Raw genomic sequence first — 21,341 nt, 5'->3', positions numbered from 1 at the left:
CATTTCACTTTTAGAAGATTGTCAAATGGGGAACAATAACAAAAATTAAGGAGAATCATGGATAAAATCAAAACTTGTCCCCTTGGTGGAGATAAGGATAAACCAATTTGGAACTTAACCAAATTTGGGTTGTTTACTATTAAATCTCTGCATAATACACTTCATGATCATTTGAGGAAAATAATCTTTAAGTATCCCTGGAAGGGAAAAAATCCCACAAAAAATTAGGATCTAGCTTTGGTTAATTTGGCACAATGCAATTGCAACAAAAGATAGCATGAAGAAGAAAGTGTGCCAAGGAGATATTAAATGTAGGTTCTATGATGAACCTAAGGCTATTCACCAACTCTTTTTTACTTGTTCTGCCAAATACATGTGGAGTATAGTGAGAAAAACAATTGGAGCTTCTAATAGATATGGGAATTTTTCACAATACTTTGCATGGATTGCTAGATTTTATCCTGTTAAGACTAAGTTGCATGTGGTGGGTTTGGCAGCTCTGTGCCGAGCATTATGGAAACTGAGAAATAGAGCGTATTTCGAAGGCAAATTGATTAGAAACCCTGCTGATATTACTTATTATGCGTGTTCCTTTTGGAGATACTGGACTAGTTTGCAACTAGGTGTTGACGAAGAGGATCTTATGGAAGGTGCTCTGGCTCTCCAGATGCACACAATCTCGGTTCAAGCATCTTCTTCATCCCGGATGGTGATGCAGATTGAAGACATTTCAGACTCAGCAACTGATCAAAATGGCGATCGTCGGTATCAAAACAAGACGTGCAGATGCTGCCTATTTTTGTTCAAAACTTGTGAAGATGTTTTAAAGTTTGGATGTTGGACTTGGCATTTGTGCAGTATGTAGTTGTTTCAGGTGTTTGATCACTTTGGGTACTGTTCTACCTCCTAAATCTTTGCATATGGTTGTTTGAAGTTTAGTGTACCTCCTAAATCTTTGGTTATGGTTGTTTGAAGTTTAGTGTCGAAACATGGGATATGTTGTTGATGCTCTCCGCGAGCTGGGTGTGCTCTAAGCAGTTGGTCTTGCTTGGTTCACGCGAAAAAGGACAGCTTGTTAGTTTGTTGAGGGAGATCATATTCTTTTGGTTGTGTTTTTCCTTTCTTTCTTTATTTTCATTTGGATGTGACCTATTGCTTTTTGGAGTAGGTTCTGTAAAAAAGTATTTTGTTCCATTATATTGATAGTGAAACCCGGAGGTATGCTCCTTATGGAAAAAAAAATTAACTTCCATCAGAAAACACAAGTAAATCCTAGATATGCAACCAACTAAATTATCCTATAATCTACATAAGAACCAAATCCGTCAGTAATATATATCCTAAATAAATGGAGTAAATCGACTTAGATTTGTTTATGTCTAACTCGACATAAGAAAATCTCAGATGTACTATCTCCGTGATAGTCACCTGCATGAAGACATTGCAGTGAACGGGGAACATAATTAATCCTTTTCAGCAAAATTCATAAATAATACTCCCTAGGAAATTGTTCTTTCCTCACTAGAAATTGATCTTTCCTCTTCATCAGGTTTAGGTCATCCCTAGGAATTACCGGACAGACACACAACAAAGCACCACACATCGATCAAACTCCATCTGCGCGCAGCGGTGGTAATATGAGATCAGGTGTGCAGGAAGCCAGTACCTACGGGGACGGTATCATCGAAGGGCCCCTGCGGCTCGAGCTGCTTGCACATCTCCAGGTAGGCGTAGTAGAGGACCCTGTTCTTGGCGCCGGTGCGGTGGCGACCGGTGTTCTTGCAGAAGTACTTGAGCTGCTCCAGCGTGCAGCATCCCAGCATCTGGCCCAGCAGGAGGAAGAGCCAGTTGATCCGGGCCTTGTCGGCGGGGATCGCCGGCCACAGGCAGCGGCTCTGCCCGCAGGCCTCGCAGTCGGGGAGCACGGAGGCCATCCACGCCTCCGGGGCGCGGTCGTCGAACGAGTGGCGGTTGGCGGCGATGAACTCGCGCACCTCCCGGAACTTGGCCTCCAGGTCGAACGCCACGGTGGCCTTGCGGCTGCAGCGCTTGCACCGGGCCTCGCCCTCGACGGTCGTGATGCCCCGCTGCAGCAGGCTCTCCAGGGTGTCGTGCCGCGCGGGCTGGGCCGTCGCCCACGGGAACGGCGCCGGCGGCGTCCCGTTCCCGTCCGCGAGGCTGAGGAAGTTGTCGGGTTGCGGCTCGCTGCTTGGGCGGCGCTGGCTGGGCGCGGAGTCGTCGGACCGCGGCTCGCTGCTGCTTCGGCGGCGCTGGCTGGGGGTGGAGTTGTTGAGGCGGCGGCGGGTGGCGCGCGTGGGCGGGGAAGGAGGAGGCGGAGAGGGACGCGGCGGCCTCGGCGGCGGGGTGGGAGCGGCGGCGTAGATGGATCCGAGGGTCAGGGCGAGGGGGTCGTTGTCGTTGTCGACGACGGCGTCACGGACGACCACCGGGGCTTGCCCGTCCATTCCCACCAACGCGCTTCCCGCCGCCGCCGCCGCCATTTGCCAGTACCAACTACTGCTAGCGTGCTTGCTGCCGCGAGAACGGCGATGGGGGTTTATGGCTTGGCTTTATGCAGGAGGAGCGTACTTCTAATCTGACCTTTCTAACAACAACCAGGCGAATCTTTTGGACATGCATGATCAGTTTATCTCGACAGGACGAAGAACGCGGTCCCTTTGCTTACCGCATTTCCTCCCTTACATCACGGAGGGCCGTCCTCGCTGTGAGACTGTGGCTGGGCCTGATGATACGATACCCCACCTGTCAGTTAGATATGGGTACGGACGCCGCGTTGGCTAGGATTGTTTCCTCTTGTCGTCACGTCCCTGATGTTAGACCGACCCCACTAGCATGCAATGCATGTCTCGCTAATTATCCCGTGTATCTCTGCCTACCTTTCTGTTAGCCGGCTGCTGCGGTGATGCTCAAAATCCAAGATCTCTTTCTTACAACAGACTCGTTAAGACGTGCCGTGTTTTGCGTTTGGGTTAGCTCTCACCAACACACTTGTCAGGGGGATGTCAATGCCGCGTCAGCGTTTTGGTAGCAAACATGACCAGATCCTATAGGCCCTCCTCGCTTATATTCAATATTTTGGAACAAAACCAGATGGGGTAAAAAACTTTACAAGCATTGCCAACATTCAAACTTACCTGGGTTTCAAAAAGTCCGGTCAACATCGGTGCCAACTATATCCGTCTTTCCTAAAGTCTGCGAGGCTGAGAAGACAAGTGGCGGAATGTCAAGAGAAATTAAAATTATTAGAGAGTATCCAAAGTCCAAACAAGAAACAGTAGAAAATGAGTTCTAGAGTTTTCGTCCCAAACCGTGATTTTCTGTAACCATGGTCTTACAAGAAAATTAAATAACACCACTTCTCCTAAAAATCCTTTTAAAACTCGTTTTCTAAAAACTGATCGCTAGTCTTCGACCATCCAAACAACCACAAAAGGTCACTAAGGTGACTTCAAAGCATTGCCTTAGATCTAGCTAGACTGTCAAGCTCTGATATCGGTTTAACACATTTGATCAGGGGTGGATCTGCACCCAGGGCAGCACGTGTTGCAGCCCTAGGCTTAGCCTCAAAAATGTAATAAATCTATTTTAAATTTTAGGAAATATTCATGTAAAATAGTATCCCAATGTTTACACACACGGGGAAGCCATGGGCGTGGCCCATTTCTAGGTCCGCCCCTGCATTTGATTCTAGTTACCAATTCTTGTAAGAACCCTATACGCAATTTACAAGAATCCTTATTGGTAAAACTAAAGTTTGGACACACATCAAATGGGCAAACGGACAAAGCATTGCCAAAATACAGATATGGCTGAAATTCAATTAAGGAAATCACCCTCTACATTAGCGCCAGCTATATTCATCTTTCCAAACGAGGTCACCCAAGTGTCGTGAGAAGACTCATTTAGGTATTATAAGGGGACGTGTTAGTCCAATATTGGCTTAACACATTAGACTATACTTCCTAGTTCTTTCTTAGAAAGAAAAGCAATAGGAAATATACAACAATACAAATGCCAGTACTACATTTTGGACCTATACCTAGTGGGGAAACTTGTAAATCTTACCAAAATCTAAAATGTGGCTGCAAACAAAACAAATCCAACCACGCTCTGCGTCAGTGCTAGCTATATTCACTTCTTGCCAATGGTAACCAGGGTGTCGTGAGAAGACTTGCTTAGGTATTCGGTGGACAGGTCAGGTCCAATATTGGCATAACACATTTGACTATAGTTCCTAGTTCTTTCTTAGAAAGAAAAGCAATAGGCAATTTACAACAATATTGATGTAAATACTATATTTTGGACCTATACCTAGTGGGGAAACTTGTAAAACTTGCCAACATCTAAAATGTGGCTGCAAACCAAACAAATCCATCCACCCTCTGCGCCAGTGCCAGCTATATTCACTTCTTGCCATTGGTCACCAAGGTGTCGTGAGAAGACTTGCTTAGGTATTTGGTGGACATGTCAGGTCCAGTATTAGCTTAACACATTTGACTATAGTTCCTAGTTCTTTCTTAGAAAGAAAGGCAAAAGGCAATTTACAACAATACTAATGTAAATACTACAATTTGGACGTATACCTAGTTGGGCAACTTGTAAAACTTTCCAAAACCTTAAATGTGGCTGCAAACCAAACAAATCCAGCCACCCTCTGCGTCAGTGCCAGCTATATTCACTTCTTGCCAATGGTCACCAAGGTGTCGTGAGAAGACTTGCTTAGGTATTCGTTGGACAGATCATGTCCAATATTGGCTTAACACATTTGACTATAGTTCCTAGTTCTTTCTTAGAAAGAAAAGCAATAGGTAATTTACAACAATACTAATGTCAATACTACATTTTGGACCTATACATAGTGGGTCAACTTGTAAAAGTTGCCAAAATCTAAAATGTGGCTGCAAACCAAACAAATGCAGCCACCCTCTCCATCAATGCCAGCTATATTCACTTCTTGCCAACGGTCACTAATTAAGTGCCGTGAGAAAACTTCTTGCTTAAGTATTCGGTGGACGGGTCAGGTCCGATATTGGCTTAACACATTTGACTATAGTTCTTAGTTCTTTCTTAGAAAGAAAAGCAATAGGCAATTGATGCATGTAAAATGCATACATGAACTTTGTCCTTTGTTATATTGAATTCCCACATATTTGCAACATATATGATGATAATACCATGTTTTACATTGATTTATGGGGATTTTTCAATGATCCCCTTTATTTGGTTATAACCCTGCAGAACAGGAAAACCCTATTTCACGTATTTTTCACTTTCAGAAACCTATACGGAGTCAAATTGACCTGAAATTTTGGGAGCATCATTTTCATCGTGAGAAACGGCATGGGCCTTTGAAGCACACCTGGAGAGGCCCGAGGCCCGAAAGAGCATAGGTGGCGCAGCCTGGAAGGTTGGACGTGCCACCCACCTCCGTTCAGCCACCGATCGCCCGTTTGCCCTAATTCTTTCGCGAATCGACGTATTTTGCCCTAAAAAAACCCTATATATATGGCCGCGAAGAGTTCTCGGGAGGAGAGCGCTGCTAAGACAGAAACACCAAAATGGAGGAAGCTTCAGAGAAGATTGGAGGGGGAAACTCCGTCGGGTTCACCGCCGGCGGGATCTCCACCTTCGCTGACGTCTTCATCATCACCATGACCAAGAGGGAGTAGTCCACCTCTAGACTACGGGTTTTTGGCAGTAGCTTAATCTATTTCTCTCATGTTCTTCATAGTACTTAGTGCCATATGAGCAACCTATCATGATTATGAACATATTTGTAATACATATGTGGTGGATCCTTGTTCTATGACATTGTTTTATGAGATCTGATCTTGTTATATTGTGAGATGTATTGAAAGATACATATTATGTACCCCGTTCTTAAGTTTATGTTCTGATCCAACATGTATGTAAGAGCGTGTGTGAGGTGGTGTGTGTGTAAGATGGAGTAGCATGGTTTTAGTGATTGGATAGTGACAATATGTTCATGATCTATTATGGTTTTGCCTTTCTTTTGCTACCTTACTAGGGATTAAGTGAATGCATGTGCTATGTTAATCATGTGACAACAATGATGATCTTGTCTGTTCAAGGTAGCATATTTGATATTCAAACTTCATGTCAAAGTACTTATTTCTATGCTCTGTTAATTCTTAATACAAGATTGATGAAGTTTCTTTCTTGTGGAGTATAAGAGAGGTGTGTTGAATCATCTCTATGTTAGGACGTGATGCCCATATTAATTATGATCTTACATATACTATTGTTTGTACCTTCATATCTCATTGATGAATTGCTTTTGTCCACCACAACTTTACGAGAGAATAGTCAAGTGAACCCATGAACCCCGGTCCACTTTTATCATAAGAAACACCTTTATATTTGTTCTGGGTATACTTCATGGGTATGCCAACGACATGGCCAAGATCCGGCAAGCCCGGGTGGCCCACAGATGGTGGTGGTGGCTTATGGCCTGATGTCTACGGGATCTTCTATTCTTGTAGACAGTGTTGGGCCTCCAAGAGCAGAGGTTTGTAGAACAGCAGCAAGTTTCCCTTAAGTGGATCACCCAAGATTTATCGAACTCAGGGAGGAAGAGGTCAAAGATATCCCTCTCATGCAACCCTGCAACCACAAAGCAAGAAGTCTCTTGTGTCCCCAACACACCTAATAGGTGTACTAGTTCGACGAAGAGATAGTGAAATACAGGTGGTATGAATAAGTAGTAGCAACGGCACCAGAAAAGTGCTTTGCCCGGGACGAGTAAACAAGCAGTAGTAACGCAGCAGTAGTAACGCTAGATAAAACAAGTAAACAAGCGGCGATAGCGATATTTAGGAACAAGGCCTAGGGATTAGACTTTCACTAGTGGACACTCTCAATATTGATCACATAACAGAACGGATAAATGCATACTCTACACTCTTGTTGGATGATGAACACATTGCGTAGGATTACACGAACCCTCAATGCCGGAGTTAACAAGCTCCACAATAATGCTCATATTTTAGTAACCTTTAGTGTAAGATAGATCAAAAGACTAAACCAAGTACTAACATAGCATGCACACTTGTCACCTTCATGCATATGTAGGAGGAATAGATCACATCAATATTATCATAGCAATAGTTAACTTCGCAATCTACAAGAGATCATGATCATAGCATAAACCAAGTACTAACACGGTGCACACACTTGTCACCTTTGCACACGTGCGGGAGGAATAAAACTACTTTAATAACATTGCTAGAGTAGCACATAGATAAATTGTGATACAAACACGTTGCAATCATAAAGAGATATAACTAAGCACCTCACTATGCCATTCAACAGTGAATAAGTATTCTGTGAAATATAGCCTAAGAGACCCACACGGTGCACACACTGTCACCTTTACACACGTGGGACAAGGAGTCTCCGGAGATCACATAAGTAAAACTCACTTGACTAGCATAATGACATCTAGATTACAAGCATCATCATATGAATCTCAATCATGTAAAGCAGCTCATGAGATTATTGTATTGAAGTACATAGGAGAGAGATGAACCACATAGCTACCGGTACAGCCCCGAGCCTCGATGGAGAACTACTCCCTCCTCATGGGAGCAGCGAGCGGTGATGAAGATGGCGGTGGAGATGGCAGCGGTGTCGATGGAGAAGCCTTCCGGGGGCACTTCCCCGCTCCGGCAGGGTGCCGGAACAGGGACTCCTCTCCCCGGATCTTGGCTTCGCGATGGCGGCGGCTCCGGAAGGTTTTCCATATCGTGGTTTTTCGCCTCGGGGTTTTCGCGACGGAGGCTTTATATAGGCGAAGAGGCGGCGCGGGAGGGTCGAAGGGTGGCCACACCATATGGCGGCGCGGCCGGGGCCTGGGCCGCGCCGGCCTATGGTCCGGGGGCCCAGTGCCCCCTCCGGTCCTTCCCGGGTGTTCGGATGCTTCAGGTGAAAATAGGAACCCGGGTCTTCGTTTCGTCCAATTCCGAGAATATTTCGTTACTAGGATTTACGAAACCAAAAACAGCAGAAAACGAGAACTGGCACTTCGGCATCTTGTTAATAGGTTAGTTCCAGAAAATGCACGAATATGACATAAAGTGTGCATAAAACATGTAGGTATCATCAACAATATGGCATAGAACATAAGAAATTATCGATACGTCGGAGACGTATCATGGCCCACCGGGCGACCTAGTTGTTGTTGATAGAAGATGGAGGAAGTCTAGCCCAGAAACAGGAACCGGATCCATACCGACCTATGCTAGTAGTCGGATCCATGGAGGCCCATGAAGTATCCAAATCCATGACAGCAAGTTAGAAATAGGTGGATCCTTGACGTGCACGGCAATGTAATATTTCATAGTTAGGCAACTTGTATTCCGGATAGGACTCTCCGTAGAAATCCTAGATCCGAGCGCCTATAAGACGGATCCTGGGAGCCCTAGAGGCACAACCACAACTCATTGTAACAACGCGAAATCCCCCGGATAATTCCAGACAAGCAGCTGTAGGCTCTATCCTCGAGCAGGTGTTCCGAAGCTGGGTAAATCGCGTACCAAAGTCCCGAAAGCTCTCCGCCCTATGGCCCCTACTTCTTCCCCCCACCGTGAGGATCATTCATCCGGGGTACGGTCGAATATGAAACGACAATATTGCTTTTACAATTTTTTCTATTTGCTGCACTATTTTATTCCGAAAATACAAAAATATTTACTTTTCTTATTTGCGTCCAAAACACCAAAGACAATAAATCTCTTTACATTTTTTTTACTTTGTTGCTTTGTCTAGTTTATTTTCTACTTGTTTTATTACTACTTGTGTTATTTACATACGTGAAACCTTGTGCTTGGCAACCACACGGTGGAGTTGGGGACACAAGACATTTATTTTACTTGCAGGATTGTTTGAAGAAGAGAGAAGAGAATACTTTTCCATCCAGTTCCCCGAGAGTTCGATATAAACCGTAGAGTCACCCTTGTGGAGAAGATACTCCCTTGATACAACACTCTGCACTTGGAGTCCCAACGTATCAAGATTCTTTTTACCGTTGTTATTAACCGCTATCAGCAATGTACAACAATACTAATGGCAATACTACATTTTGGACCTATACCTAGTGGGGCAACTTGTAAAACTTGCCAAAATTTAAAATGCGGCTACAAACCAAACAAATCCAGCTACCCTTTGCGTTAGTGTCAGCTATATTCACTTCTTGCCAATGGTCACCAAGGTGTCGTGAGAAGACTTGCTTAGGTATTCGGTGTACAGGTAGTTCCTAGTTCTTTCTTAGAAAAAAAGCAATAGGCAATTTACAACAATACTATTATCAATGCTACATTTTGGTGATTCTAAATTTTGGCCCTCTAGCATGTGGGGCAACTTTTAAAACTTTTCGAAAGTATAAGAAAATATGCGGTTGAAAATCAAACAAGTCAAACCACCCTTAGTTTCAGCTATATTCACCTTTTGTGAGCGGTCACCAAGGTGACACAAGAAGCACTCATCTGGAGATTAATCGGTCAACTTAGATCTAAATTTGTTTTATCATGTCTTAGTCTAGTTACCATATTCTTATGACGTAACCTAGTTACAAAATCCAGTCTCAAAAATTCTTGAGATGTAATGCCGCCTCAGGCTTTATACTAGACCTTTTATCAAGGTTCGGTCCTTGATCGAAGTACGAGAAAACTCCAAATTTTTTCAATTTTTTCAATAATAAAACCATGACTTATACCTTGAATTGGGTCTTTTTATAGGAAAATCATTTTGTTTAGTTAGATCTAATATCCATACTTTCTAGCTTGCTTTGGCCTACATTGGGCATTGGGATGGATCTAGTTGACCGTGTAGGATCCATGTTCCATTCCAGAAGGACTTGTTGAGTGGTGTGGGTTTAAGGTTGCACCCTTTCTCGGGAATGGAGGCCCGCTTCTCATATGTCTGGAGATAACTTAGGAGGTTTTGGACACTAATGGGATCTACGAGAGAATTATCATGTCACCCTCCAAGTTTTTGTTAAGTTATTGATGCGAGTTGCGAGCATGGTGTGCATAGATCTTGGGCTCCATGTTGTACTTTCTAAACCAAACGAATCTAGATTGAGTGCTAACCTTGTACATTAAGGAATGGTAGTTCCAACAAGGTTCAGTTCGGGTGGTCAGTTTAAAATCCGCAAAACTGTAGATTAAATAGCTGATAGAAATAATCGCGTTGACATTTGTTCTATGAATGCGGGTGCAATACCTAGGTCAAGTAGACAACCTCCTTTCTAAGATACTAGTTGGGCTACCCAGGCGATAGGGCTGATAGGCTCTTGAGAGGGAGCTCCTATTCTCCTGCCCCTCCCCTTTGGAGGTACGCGGTAGTTTCTATGTGGGGCCGTACCAAATGCGGCCCAATACAGGTACAGTTTCTCTTTTTTCTCTTTCTGTTTAGATTCAGAAAAATAAATTAAAAGTTGTAATGTGCAAAAATTTGAATCTTAAAAAACGTCATAAAAACCTGGCGGCTAAATGCAGAAAACCGGAGGAAAACCTACCAAAGTAAAGAAAAACAAAAAAAAAACGCACAGAAAATAACAGCACACGAAAAACCAGCAAAAAAAACAACGAAAATGGGATTTGCCTGCCGAGTGGGAACTGGACGTCCACCTGTTTTGGGCTTGGCCCGCATGCCGTCTCGCCCGTTTCTCCCAGTCCCAGCCGAGCCCCACCGCTGTCGGGAGCGCCTAATCCCCGCTTTAAGCGGGAGCCAAGCTTCCTCCCGCTAAAGCCTTGTGTTCATGGGCCGTACCGACACAGCCCAGTTAAAGGTACGTTTTTCGTTTTCGTTTTCTTTTTTTGTTTTTTCTTTTGACTTTCTTTTTCAATATCTGAAGTTTCAAAATATATAATATTTTTGAAATTGAACTTTTTATTGTTAAAAACTGATTTTTTTGAAATGAATATTTTTTGTTTGACCATTTTAAAATTTGAACATTTTTTAAAAATGAACATTTTTCTGTTCGAACATTTTTTTGTTCGAACATTTTAAAATTTGAACATTTTTTAAGTTTGAACACTTTTAAATTCAAACATTTTTATATTAGAACTTTTTTAAAATTTGAATAGTTTAAATTTGAATATTTTAAAATTTGAGCATTTTTAAGTTCAAACATTTTAAAATTTGAACGTTTTTATTTACGCATATTTAAAATGTGTAAAAATGTAAAAAAAAGAAAAACAGAAAATAAAAAAACTAGTGAAATTGAAAAAACCGAAGAAAACCACTGAATCAGGAAAACCGGACTGCTTCTCGAAAACCGCAGAACCAGGAAATAGCTGTCTGAAAAACCACCCATTGCTGTCGCTAAATGGGCCGGCCCAACCGCCGAGGCGGGAGCGATTCGCTCCCGCAATAAGCGATGAATAGGTTTGGCCGTCTTTAGGCCGAATCCTCTCAACAGACTGCCGCACGGTGGGCCGCGCGAGATGCGTTTTCCGTTCGTGACATTTTGTGCGACATGCCGAAGCCGAACCGAAGGAGCGGAGCGGCGAACGCGTCGTCATAGGACGGTACGTGTCTTCTTTTTTTTTTTGACAGAAAAGAGGTACGTGTCTTGGAGTCGTGCCTTCCAGTTTACTGCTGCCGGGGCCAGTGGCAGCGGCACGCTCCGGTCGCCGGAAAGCGGCCACGCCATATGCGGACAAAACCGACTGCCCAGCCTTTTTTTTAGTTGAAAGCAGCTGTATACGCCGTCCGATTAGATAAAAAAGTGCTATGCATAAAATAACCCAGTTTATAAGAGAAATCGGGTCTAAAAGTCATATATTGCCCGATTTATAATGAAAATCGAGACAAAAACCACACAAGCGAGAAAGTCCGCTTTCCACACAACGCAGTTACCAACGCACTAAACACACCTCCAAGCTCCAGCTCCGGGGCCGCTGCCCTGACGTACCTGCCCAGTCTTTTCCATCCCTCAATTGCTCCGTATTTTGTTATGTGGAAATGCTATCTCTATTTTAATTAAATCGAAGCCGGACACCACCTACCTACATCTTCTCCATATTTTGTTATGTGGAAATGCTATCTCCATTTTAATTAAATCGAAGCCGGACACCACCTACCTACATGCTCAAATGGGCACAACCCTGCGTCGAAACGGAGGAAGTACATAACTGCACGATCAAAAAGAAAAAAAGAACACAACTGCATGTATCCTTTTCAAAACGCTTGTATACCTTGAGGAACGGCTAACCCATACAGCCATGTGCACAACAACATTGGAGTTGAAGTTTTTGCAAGTGCCAACCCATATTGTCATGGACCAAGTGCAGGATGTAGCTGTATCCGCTTCAGGCAAACAGAGAAGGAGACTGAGAAGAGCCGGAAGAAAGCCAGCAAGAACCAGTGGGCCCGAATGGACCACGTGATCAACCAATCAGAGGCGCTATAGCTCGCGCATCGACGTAGGAGGTATGCCACGCTGAACGAGGGACTGAGGCATCAAGTCGACACGGGGTGTTCATGTTTGGGTGTCGTTGGACCATTTGCTAATTGTTCCTTCCTGTATCCCCTTTGCTTCTCTCCTCTCCCGAACTGCTCCTCTCCCTCAATCCCTCCTGCTGTATAAACTCCTTGTACTGAAATTGGAAGTATGTGAGATGAGATGGTAGTTGGACCATAACATTTGGTATCAGATTCCACATCGATCCACCGCGTGATCCCTGGATTCCTCGATCCAGATAGTAACACCGTGTTGGAAGGCGCCAAATCGCTCTCGGGTGATTTAGCACAAAGTCCCGCAAGGGACACCTTCGATCGGGTGCTGGATTCAGGTGGGACTGGGTCGATCTCGCCCTGGATCGCCCACACCAAACACGGTGGGCAACATCGGAACGGATCGACGCCTTGGAGGAAGTACTGAAGCAGATCGCCGCACTATCAGCGGATTTGAAGGGGGAGTTCAAGTCCGGTCTTTCGGCGGTGGAGACCAAGCTCGGATCCGCTCAAGCCTCCATCGATGCCACCGCAAGATCACTTCAGTCGATGCACGCATAGCGGGACAAAGTGGACACACAGGTCTCCGATCTGACTGCATCCATGGAGGCGCTTCGCAGGCAAGTGGACCGTGTGGTGGTCGGTGTCGACCTCAGCCCCCTAGGAATGTCACCAGGTGATGCATCATAAACACCTCCTCCCTCGACATCTGACGGGGGAGCATCACTCAAGGAGCAAGGCTCCAGGCAACTCGGCCACAACATGCAACACGAGCACCGGGGTATGGCAGGTGAGCAGATTGCTCTCACCTTGTTGTCCCCGGTCACAGGAGCTCCGCCTCCCACCGATTTTTTCCGTTTCGACGGAGACAGTCCTATGTTATGGCAGAAGGCCGCAGAGAAGTATTTTCGCTTATTTGTAGTAGATCCTAGTTATAGAGTGGAATACGCCACTTTGCACTTCTCGGGTAACGCTGCACTTTGGTTGCAGAGTGTTGAGAACAAGCTTGCTAGTTTCACTTGGGAGAAATTGTGTGAGTCACTTAGCAAACACTTTGATAGGGGTCAGTTTCAAATGTTGTACCGCCAGTGCTTTAGGCTTAAGAAAACTAGCAAAGTTGTTGCATATATAGAAAAATTTGATAGCCTCATGCATCATTACTTGCTTACAAGCCGGATTTAGATACTGTCTTTTTTACTACTAGGTTTATAGAGGGCTTGTCAAGTAATATAAGGTGTGTTGTAATGATTCAATGTCGACAACACCTCGAGATTGCTGTTTCCTTGGCTTTACTGCAGGAAGAAATTGAAGATGATGTACCTAAATTCGTTGGCAGACAAGGCATACAACAAAGACAATTTTCTCGCCAGAGTTTCTCTCCCACAGTCAGGCAATCCAGTCTAGCCAATTCGGATGATAGATCAAATGCTCTGAATAACAAGGTTTCAGCACTGAAAGCTTATCGCAAGGCTAGGAACTTATGTTTTACTTGTGGGGAAAAGTATGTGCCAGGGCACAAATGCAATGCAACAGTACAACTGCATGTGGTCGAAGAGTTTCTTGCCATGCTTCACACTTCAGATTCTCAAGGGGAGAATGTTGAAGTCGAAGTCTTTGAAGATGCAGTACCTGACGATCAAGAAGTGCTCATGTCAATCAGTAAGCACACAGTTAATGGGTCTGAAGCCGTGCGTTCCATGAGGCTTGTTGGACAAATTCAGGGGCATGATGTTCTGATCTTAATAGATTCGGGGTCCTCGAATAATTTCATCAGTGCTCAGGCTGGCTTCGCAATTACAAGGAGTCAAGCAACTCAGTCAGCAAATTAAAGTGAAGGTGGCTGGAGGAGGAATTCTCATAGGGGACTCTGAGATTCCAGATTGCACATGGATCTGTCAAGGGAACACTTTTTGTAACTCCTTGAAGGTGTTGCCGCTGCAATGCTACGATGTCATCTTAGGCATGCAATGGCTGGAGCAGATGGGTCTAATGACTACACAATGGGCACAAAAGTGGTTCGAATTTGATTGGCAAGGAAGAAAATGTTGATTGCAAGGTATCCAAGCTAACACGTAGCGGTGTGACATTATTTCGGTACCAGAGCTGCAAGCACTGCAAAAATAGGACTCCATCTATTATATGGTGCAAGTCTATTTCACTTCTGAGGAAGAGACATAGAAGACGGTGCCAAAATTGTGGCCATGGTGATTGACACGTATGAGGAAATATTTGAGAAACCAGCTGGCTTGCCACCTCACAGGAAATATGATCACACGATACTTCTCATGCTAGGAGCCAGCCCAGTTAACCTGAGATCCTACAGGTATAGAATGCAGAAAAATGAGATTGAGAAGCAGGTTAGAGAAATGATGGAACAAGGTGTGATTCAGCCAAGTTCTAGTCCTTTCGCCTCACGGTCTTATTTGTTGGCAAGAAGGACCTCACCTGGAGACTATGTGTCGACTTTAGACACCTTAATGCAATGACTATAAAGAACAATTATCCTCTCCCAGTGATTGAAGAATTGCTTGACGAGTTGGCACGAGCTAAATGGTTTACCATCTTGGATCTGAGATCAGGTTACCACCAGATACGGATGGCTGCAGGGGAAGAGTACAAAACGGCATTTCAAACACACCACGGGCATTTTGAATACAAAGTCATGCCATATGGTGTCACTGGAGGCCCAGCTACATTCCAAGGGGTGATGAACGATATTTTGGCGCCAGCATTGAGAACATTCGCCCTAGTCTTCGTGGATGACATCCTCATATATAGTACTACCCTGGAAGATCATGTGAAACATTTGGAGAAAATCTTTTCTATCTTACTACACCATCAGTTGAAAGTGAAAAAGAGTAAATGTTCTTTTGCTCAGAAGAAAATATCATACTTGGGCCACATTATCAGCTGTACCGGTGTGTCCACTGATCACAGAAAAATAGCACCAATCCTGAAGTGGCAGCAGCCGAAAAACGTGAAGGAGCTGCGTAGTTTCCTCGGTATGACGGGGTACTACAGAAAGTTCATCAAAGTCTATGGCATCGTCAGTAAAACACTCACTGAATTACTGAAGAAAGGGGTGCCTTATTGCTGGAGTTCAGCGCAGGAAGCTGCATTTCAATCTCTGAAGAAATCCATAATGACCACACCAGTGCTAGCGTTACCAAACTTTAATGAAACCTTTGTGGTTGAAACTGATGCATGCAGTAGAGGAATGGGTGATGTGCTACTCCAAAACAATCATCCAATTGATTTTATCAGCAAGGCGCTTGGCCCAAGGCTCCGTGGATGATCAACATATGAAAATGAGTGTTTGGGGATTCTTATGGTAGTGGACAAATGGAGATCTTATTTGCAGCACGTTGAGTTTATTACTCGCACTGACCAGCACAGTCTGATGCAGCTGGATGACAAGCGTCTCTCGACACCGTGGCAACATAAAGCCTTAACGAAGCTTCTTGGTCTCTCATACAAAATCGTTTACAAAAAACGGTGTAGAAAAAAAAGTTGCAGATGCACTTTCGAGACATGTACATGAGGACACTGATGAATTGTTAGTTGTCTCTCAATGCAAACCAGTGTGGTTGGAGCATCACACAAGGGTATCTGCATAGTACCCTGGCAACAAACAAGCTAGCTCAGCTCACACTTCAGTCTCCCATTGGCAATTACACCTTGCACAAAGGGCTTATCAGTCACAAAGGGTGTGTATGGATTGGTGATAACACATCTCTCCAGCAGGACATCCTTCATGCTCTTCACTCCAGCCCCATTGGTGGACACTTAGGGTTCCATGCAACATACCACCGAGTGAAGCACCTGTTCTCATGCCCAGGTTTAAAAAAGGACGTGAAGAAGTTTGTCTCTGAATGCACAATCTGCCAGCAGGAAAAAGCTGAAAGGGTTTCATATCCGGGTCTTTTGGAACCACTCCAAACCCCAGAGCGTGCATGGCAGGTTGTAACTATGGACTTCATAAATGGGTTACCTGTTTCCTCAGGTTATGACTGCATCATGGTGGTGGTAGACAAATTCTCTAGGTATTCCCATTTCATACCACTGAAGCATCCTTTCAAGCATTGTTAGTAGCAATGTCCTATGTGAAGGAGATATACAGGTTTCATGGTTTACCACTAGCCATTGTGTCGGACAGAGACCCAATATTTACCAGCACATTGTGGAAAGAGTTGTTTCTTTTAACTCAGACTGAGCTGCATATGAGTTCAGCGAGACATCCAGAGACTGACGGTCAAACTGAGAGGGTGAATCAGTGCCTGGAAGGTTTTCTTCGTTGTTTTGTCAGTTCTTGTCAAAAGCAATGGGTGCAATGGATTCCCCTGGCTGAATTTTGGTACAATACAACCATCCATTCCACTCTGGGAAAAACGCCCTTCGAAGTCCTATATGGGCACACACCACGCCACACGGGGATTGATGTTGTGGATGCTTGTGAAGTATCGGACCTCCAACAATGGCTACGTGATCGAGAGCAAATGCAGAGTCTGCTCAAGCAACACCTGGAGCGACAATAACAAAGGATGAAGCACCAAGTAGATAAAAACGCACCAAACGCCACTTCTCTGAAGGCGATTGGGTGTACCTGAAGCTCTATCCACATGTTCAAACCTCAGTTGCGGTACAAGGTACCAGAAAATTGGCTCTTCGTTTTTATGGTCCATTTTAGGTGTTCCAGAAAGTTGGGAAGATGGCGTATCGTTTGGCGCTCCCAGATACTAGCCAGATCCATCCAGTCATTCATGTCTCTCAACTCAAGAAAGCTATTGGAGCTGATGTCCAAGTGCAAGACACTCTTCCAGATGTACCACATCATGACCTTCAGCCGGAGATGCTGCTGGGAACACGCTGGCGACATCAAGGTGCAACGTCAATCTGTTGAATGGATCGTAGCGAACAAGAGGGGGGGTGAATGGACGCTACGTCAAGTTTTAATCTTTTTCAGTTTTAGCGGTGCGGAAGGTAAAGGTGATTGCTTTAGCGGTGGCGGTGTTCCTACTATGATCCTAGACAAGTGCAACAAGCAAAGGAACAAGCAAGATAGTAAGAGTAAGGAGCGGGACAACCGGATGGAGCGGAGACGAGGCAAGGTTTGTTTCCCGCGGTTCCTCTCACAAAAAAGAGTACGTCTGCGTTGAGGAGGTGCTAGCCTCACACAAGAGGCTAGGCGGCCACACCACGAAGGAAGGCCTCACCTTCTTCCTCGAGAGAGCTCCACAAAGGGGCTCCCCCTTCTCCACTATGGCACCGGTCGAGGCGGTGATTCCTTCACAAGGTTGGGTGGCCACACCACAAAGAGGCTCCCAACAACCTATGGAGCTAGCACAACACCAAGCTAGCCTCCATAGGTGCACTTTCTCCAAGATCCCACCATAGGAACCCTAACTCCAAGATCCACTAAGGACTAGCAAGTATTGGTGAAATCTCTCTTGGTAGAACTATAGATCGGGGCCTCCACCACTCCTCAAAATTTGGGAAAGATTGGTTGGATGGTTGGGGAGATCCTCAAGGTTTAAGCTCAGCAACAATGGAGGAGAGAGAGAGAGAGGAGAGATAAAATCGTGTTGGGGAAGAAGGGCCCTTTAAATAGGCCCCCCGAAATCCAACCGTTATCTGCAGTTTTTGCCTAAGAGGTACTACCGCTTTGGGAAGCGGTACTACCGCTCTGGATTCGAAATCCCACAGAACTTATCCATGCGGACACATAGCGGTACTACCGCTCGCGGTACCGCTCGAGGTACCGCAAATGGCTCCAAACCTTACTGGATCCAAAGCGGTACCGAAGCGGTACCAGAGCGGTACGGCCGTAACTCCCGTTACGGTACTTAAGCGGTACCTCGGGCGGTACTACCGCTCTCAAGCGGTACTACCGCTCAAGGTACCGTAAAGGTACCGTAACCTATTCTGTGGGACAAAACCAGCGTAGAACTCCAGAGCGGTACCATGGGGCGGTACTAGTAGGGGTAGCGGTACTACCGCTACTAGTACCGGTAGTACCGGCCTGAAAAAAACTGATTTCTCCTCTTTTCCTCTCCAACCATGTTACCTCGCGATACACACACAAAACCAGAAAACCTATAAGCTACGCTTCAGTCTTCCGATCTTGACATGTCTAGTGAGGTCACCGTGCACTTGCAAATCTAACAAGGATACTCAATGCACACAGTGAGATTGTTCAAGTGTTGTCATCAAACACACAAAACCCAGGGTTTAGACTTTGCTCTTTCAATCTCCCCCTTTTTGGTGTTTGATGACAACACAAGAAATTGCAATGGCATAAGATATTATGATGAGATATTTAGATTTGCAAAAGCCCAACGGAGCTCCCCCTAGACATGTGCATATTTTGAATATGTATTTGAATACAAATGCACACATCCTAGAGGCATAACTCCCCCTAGATTTTACAAACCAAGCACATATGCAACAAGGATACTTGACATGTTCAAAAAGCATATGCACAATATGGAGGCAACACAAAATCATGCAAGGAGTTTTGGGTGGGATTATCATACCTTTGCCTTGAGAATACCCAAACTCACAATAAGGCCTCCATAGAGTTGATGTAGCCACAAGAAGAAATAAACCACAAGGACACCAAGGCTACAACAACGAAAGTCCACATGCAAAAACACATCCTAATAGGAACTTCTCCCCCTTTGGCATCGAAACACCAAAAAGGAGGGTAAGCAAACTACAAGGATGGTAAGGAAAGACACAACCAAGCTTGCAAAAACCAACGGAAAACAAAGCTTGGATGAGATTCTCCAAAAACATGGAGAAAAAGATAACAAAGAAGAAGGACAAAAGAAAGTCACAAAGAAACACGAAGAACCAAAAACCCCTCAAGGAGGAGGTTGGTGGCCGAAGCCACCGTGTAAGAGTATAGTAGTGTGAGGTCGCGTAGATGTATCTAGGACTCACGACTACAACTCAACATGAAGCTCATTAGTCACTTATTTGACAAATAACATATGTTTTGGATTTCTTTATGCATTATGGGGGGAGGGATAGCTCAATAAGTTTAAACCGCACTCCCCCTATGTCCATGCGTGCCTTTCATCTAGATATATAGTTTGAGACTGGTATGTGCGCACGAGGGTCAAGCGAAGTTCGATGGATCAATGATATTTAGCTCATGCCTCAACTCAATGAAACGCTTCTCGTCCAAGGGCTTCGTGAAGATGTCTGCCAATTGCTCCTTGGTACCAATGAAGGGTAGAACAATATCTCCGTGAGCAATGTGATCCCGGATGAAGTGGTTCCTTATCTCAATGTGCTTCGTCTTGCCATGAAGAACCGGATTGTAGGCGATCTTGATTGCGCTCTCATTGTCACACAAAAGAGGCACCTTGCTATACTCGAGTCCATAATCCCGCAAGGTTTGCCTCATCCACAAGATTTGAGCACAACTACTTGCCGCGGCAACATACTCGGCTTCCGCGGTGGAGACGGAGACACAATTTTGCTTCTTCGAGGACCAACACACCAAAGATCTTCCAAGAAAGTGACAAGCTCCGGATGTAGACTTCCTATCAACCTTGTCGCCCGCCCAATCGGAGTCGGTGAAGCCAACCAAAGCAAAGTCCGTGTCCCTTGGGTACCATAGTCCGAAGTGTGGGGTATCAACCAAATATCGAAAGATCCTTTTGACCGCAACAATGTGGCTTTCCTTCGGGCTTGCTTGAAACCGTGCACACATACCAACGCTTAACATTATATCCAGGTGAGAGGCACAACGGTAAAGAAGCGAACCTATCATCGAACGGTAGAGCTTGGGATCCACCGCCTTGCCGGTCTCGTCAAGGGAGAGTTGACACTTGAGATGCATTGGAGTTCCAATGCCCTTGGCGTCCTTCATGTCGAAGCGCTTGAGCATGTCTTGGAGGTATTTTGCTTGATTGATGAAGGTGCCTTGTCGCATTTGCTTGATCTCGAACCCAAGGAAGTACTTGAGTTCACCCATCATTGACATCTCAAACCTATTTGTCATCAACTTAGCAAACTCATCATTGAACTTTGTGTTAGTCGAGCCAAATATGATGTCATCTACATAAAGTTGGCATACGAAGAGCTCCCCATTGACTTTCTTAGTAAAAAAGAGTGGGATCGATTTTCCCCACTTCGAAACCACAGTCTACAAGCAACTCCTTTAGATGCTCATACCAAGCTCTAGGAGCTTGTTTGAGTCCATATAGGGCCTTTTTAAGCTTGAAGACAATGGTTCGGGAAATGGGGGTCCTCGAACCCCGGGGGTTGCTTCACATATACCTCCTCATGTAAAGGACCATTAAGAAAAGCACTCTTAACATCCATTTGTTGCAACTTGAAGCCATGATGAGAGGCAAAGGCTAAAAGGATACGAGTGGACTCAAGCCTTGCAACGGGTGCAAAGGTTTCACCAAAGTCCACGCCTTCAACTTGCGAATAGCCTTGTGCCACCAATCTTGCTTTGTTGCGGATGACGATGCCATGTTCATCTTGCTTGTTCTTGAAGACCCATTTGGTGTCGATAACATTGCGGCAATGATCGGGTCGCTTCATGAGAGTCCACACATCATTCCTCTTGAAGTTGTTGAGTTCCTCTTGCATTGCAATCAACCAATCGGGATCTTCAAGCGCATCATTAACCTTGAGAGGTTCCACCATAGAGACAAAGGCGTAGTGCTCACAAAAGTTTGCTAGTTGCCTCTGAAAGGTTCGTATGCCGCACCTAGAGGGGGGGTGAATAGGTGCTAACCAATTTTTAGTTCTTTTTCAATTTAGGCTTGACACAAAGGTAAGTTCTCTAGATATGCAACTAAGTGAATTTACCTATATGA

General features: G+C 44.9%; 1 protein-coding gene across 1 annotated transcript; it reads right to left on the bottom strand.

Moving 5' to 3' along the window:
• Window positions 1-1,643: 1,643 nt before the first annotated feature.
• Window positions 1,644-2,465, bottom strand: LOC124663324. Its single transcript, XM_047201047.1, has 2 exons — window positions 2,272-2,465; window positions 1,644-2,223 (listed from the first exon to the last, which is right to left on the bottom strand). Exons 1-2 carry the CDS (start codon window positions 2,463-2,465, stop codon window positions 1,644-1,646), a joined length of 774 nt encoding a protein of 257 aa, XP_047057003.1.
• Between the last annotated feature and the right edge of the window lie 18,876 nt (window positions 2,466-21,341).

Source organism: Lolium rigidum, chromosome 6 (assembly GCF_022539505.1).
Source record: "Lolium rigidum isolate FL_2022 chromosome 6, APGP_CSIRO_Lrig_0.1, whole genome shotgun sequence".
Taxonomy (NCBI): Eukaryota; Viridiplantae; Streptophyta; class Magnoliopsida; order Poales; family Poaceae; genus Lolium; species Lolium rigidum.
This window is presented reverse-complemented; position numbering and strand designations above follow the sequence as displayed.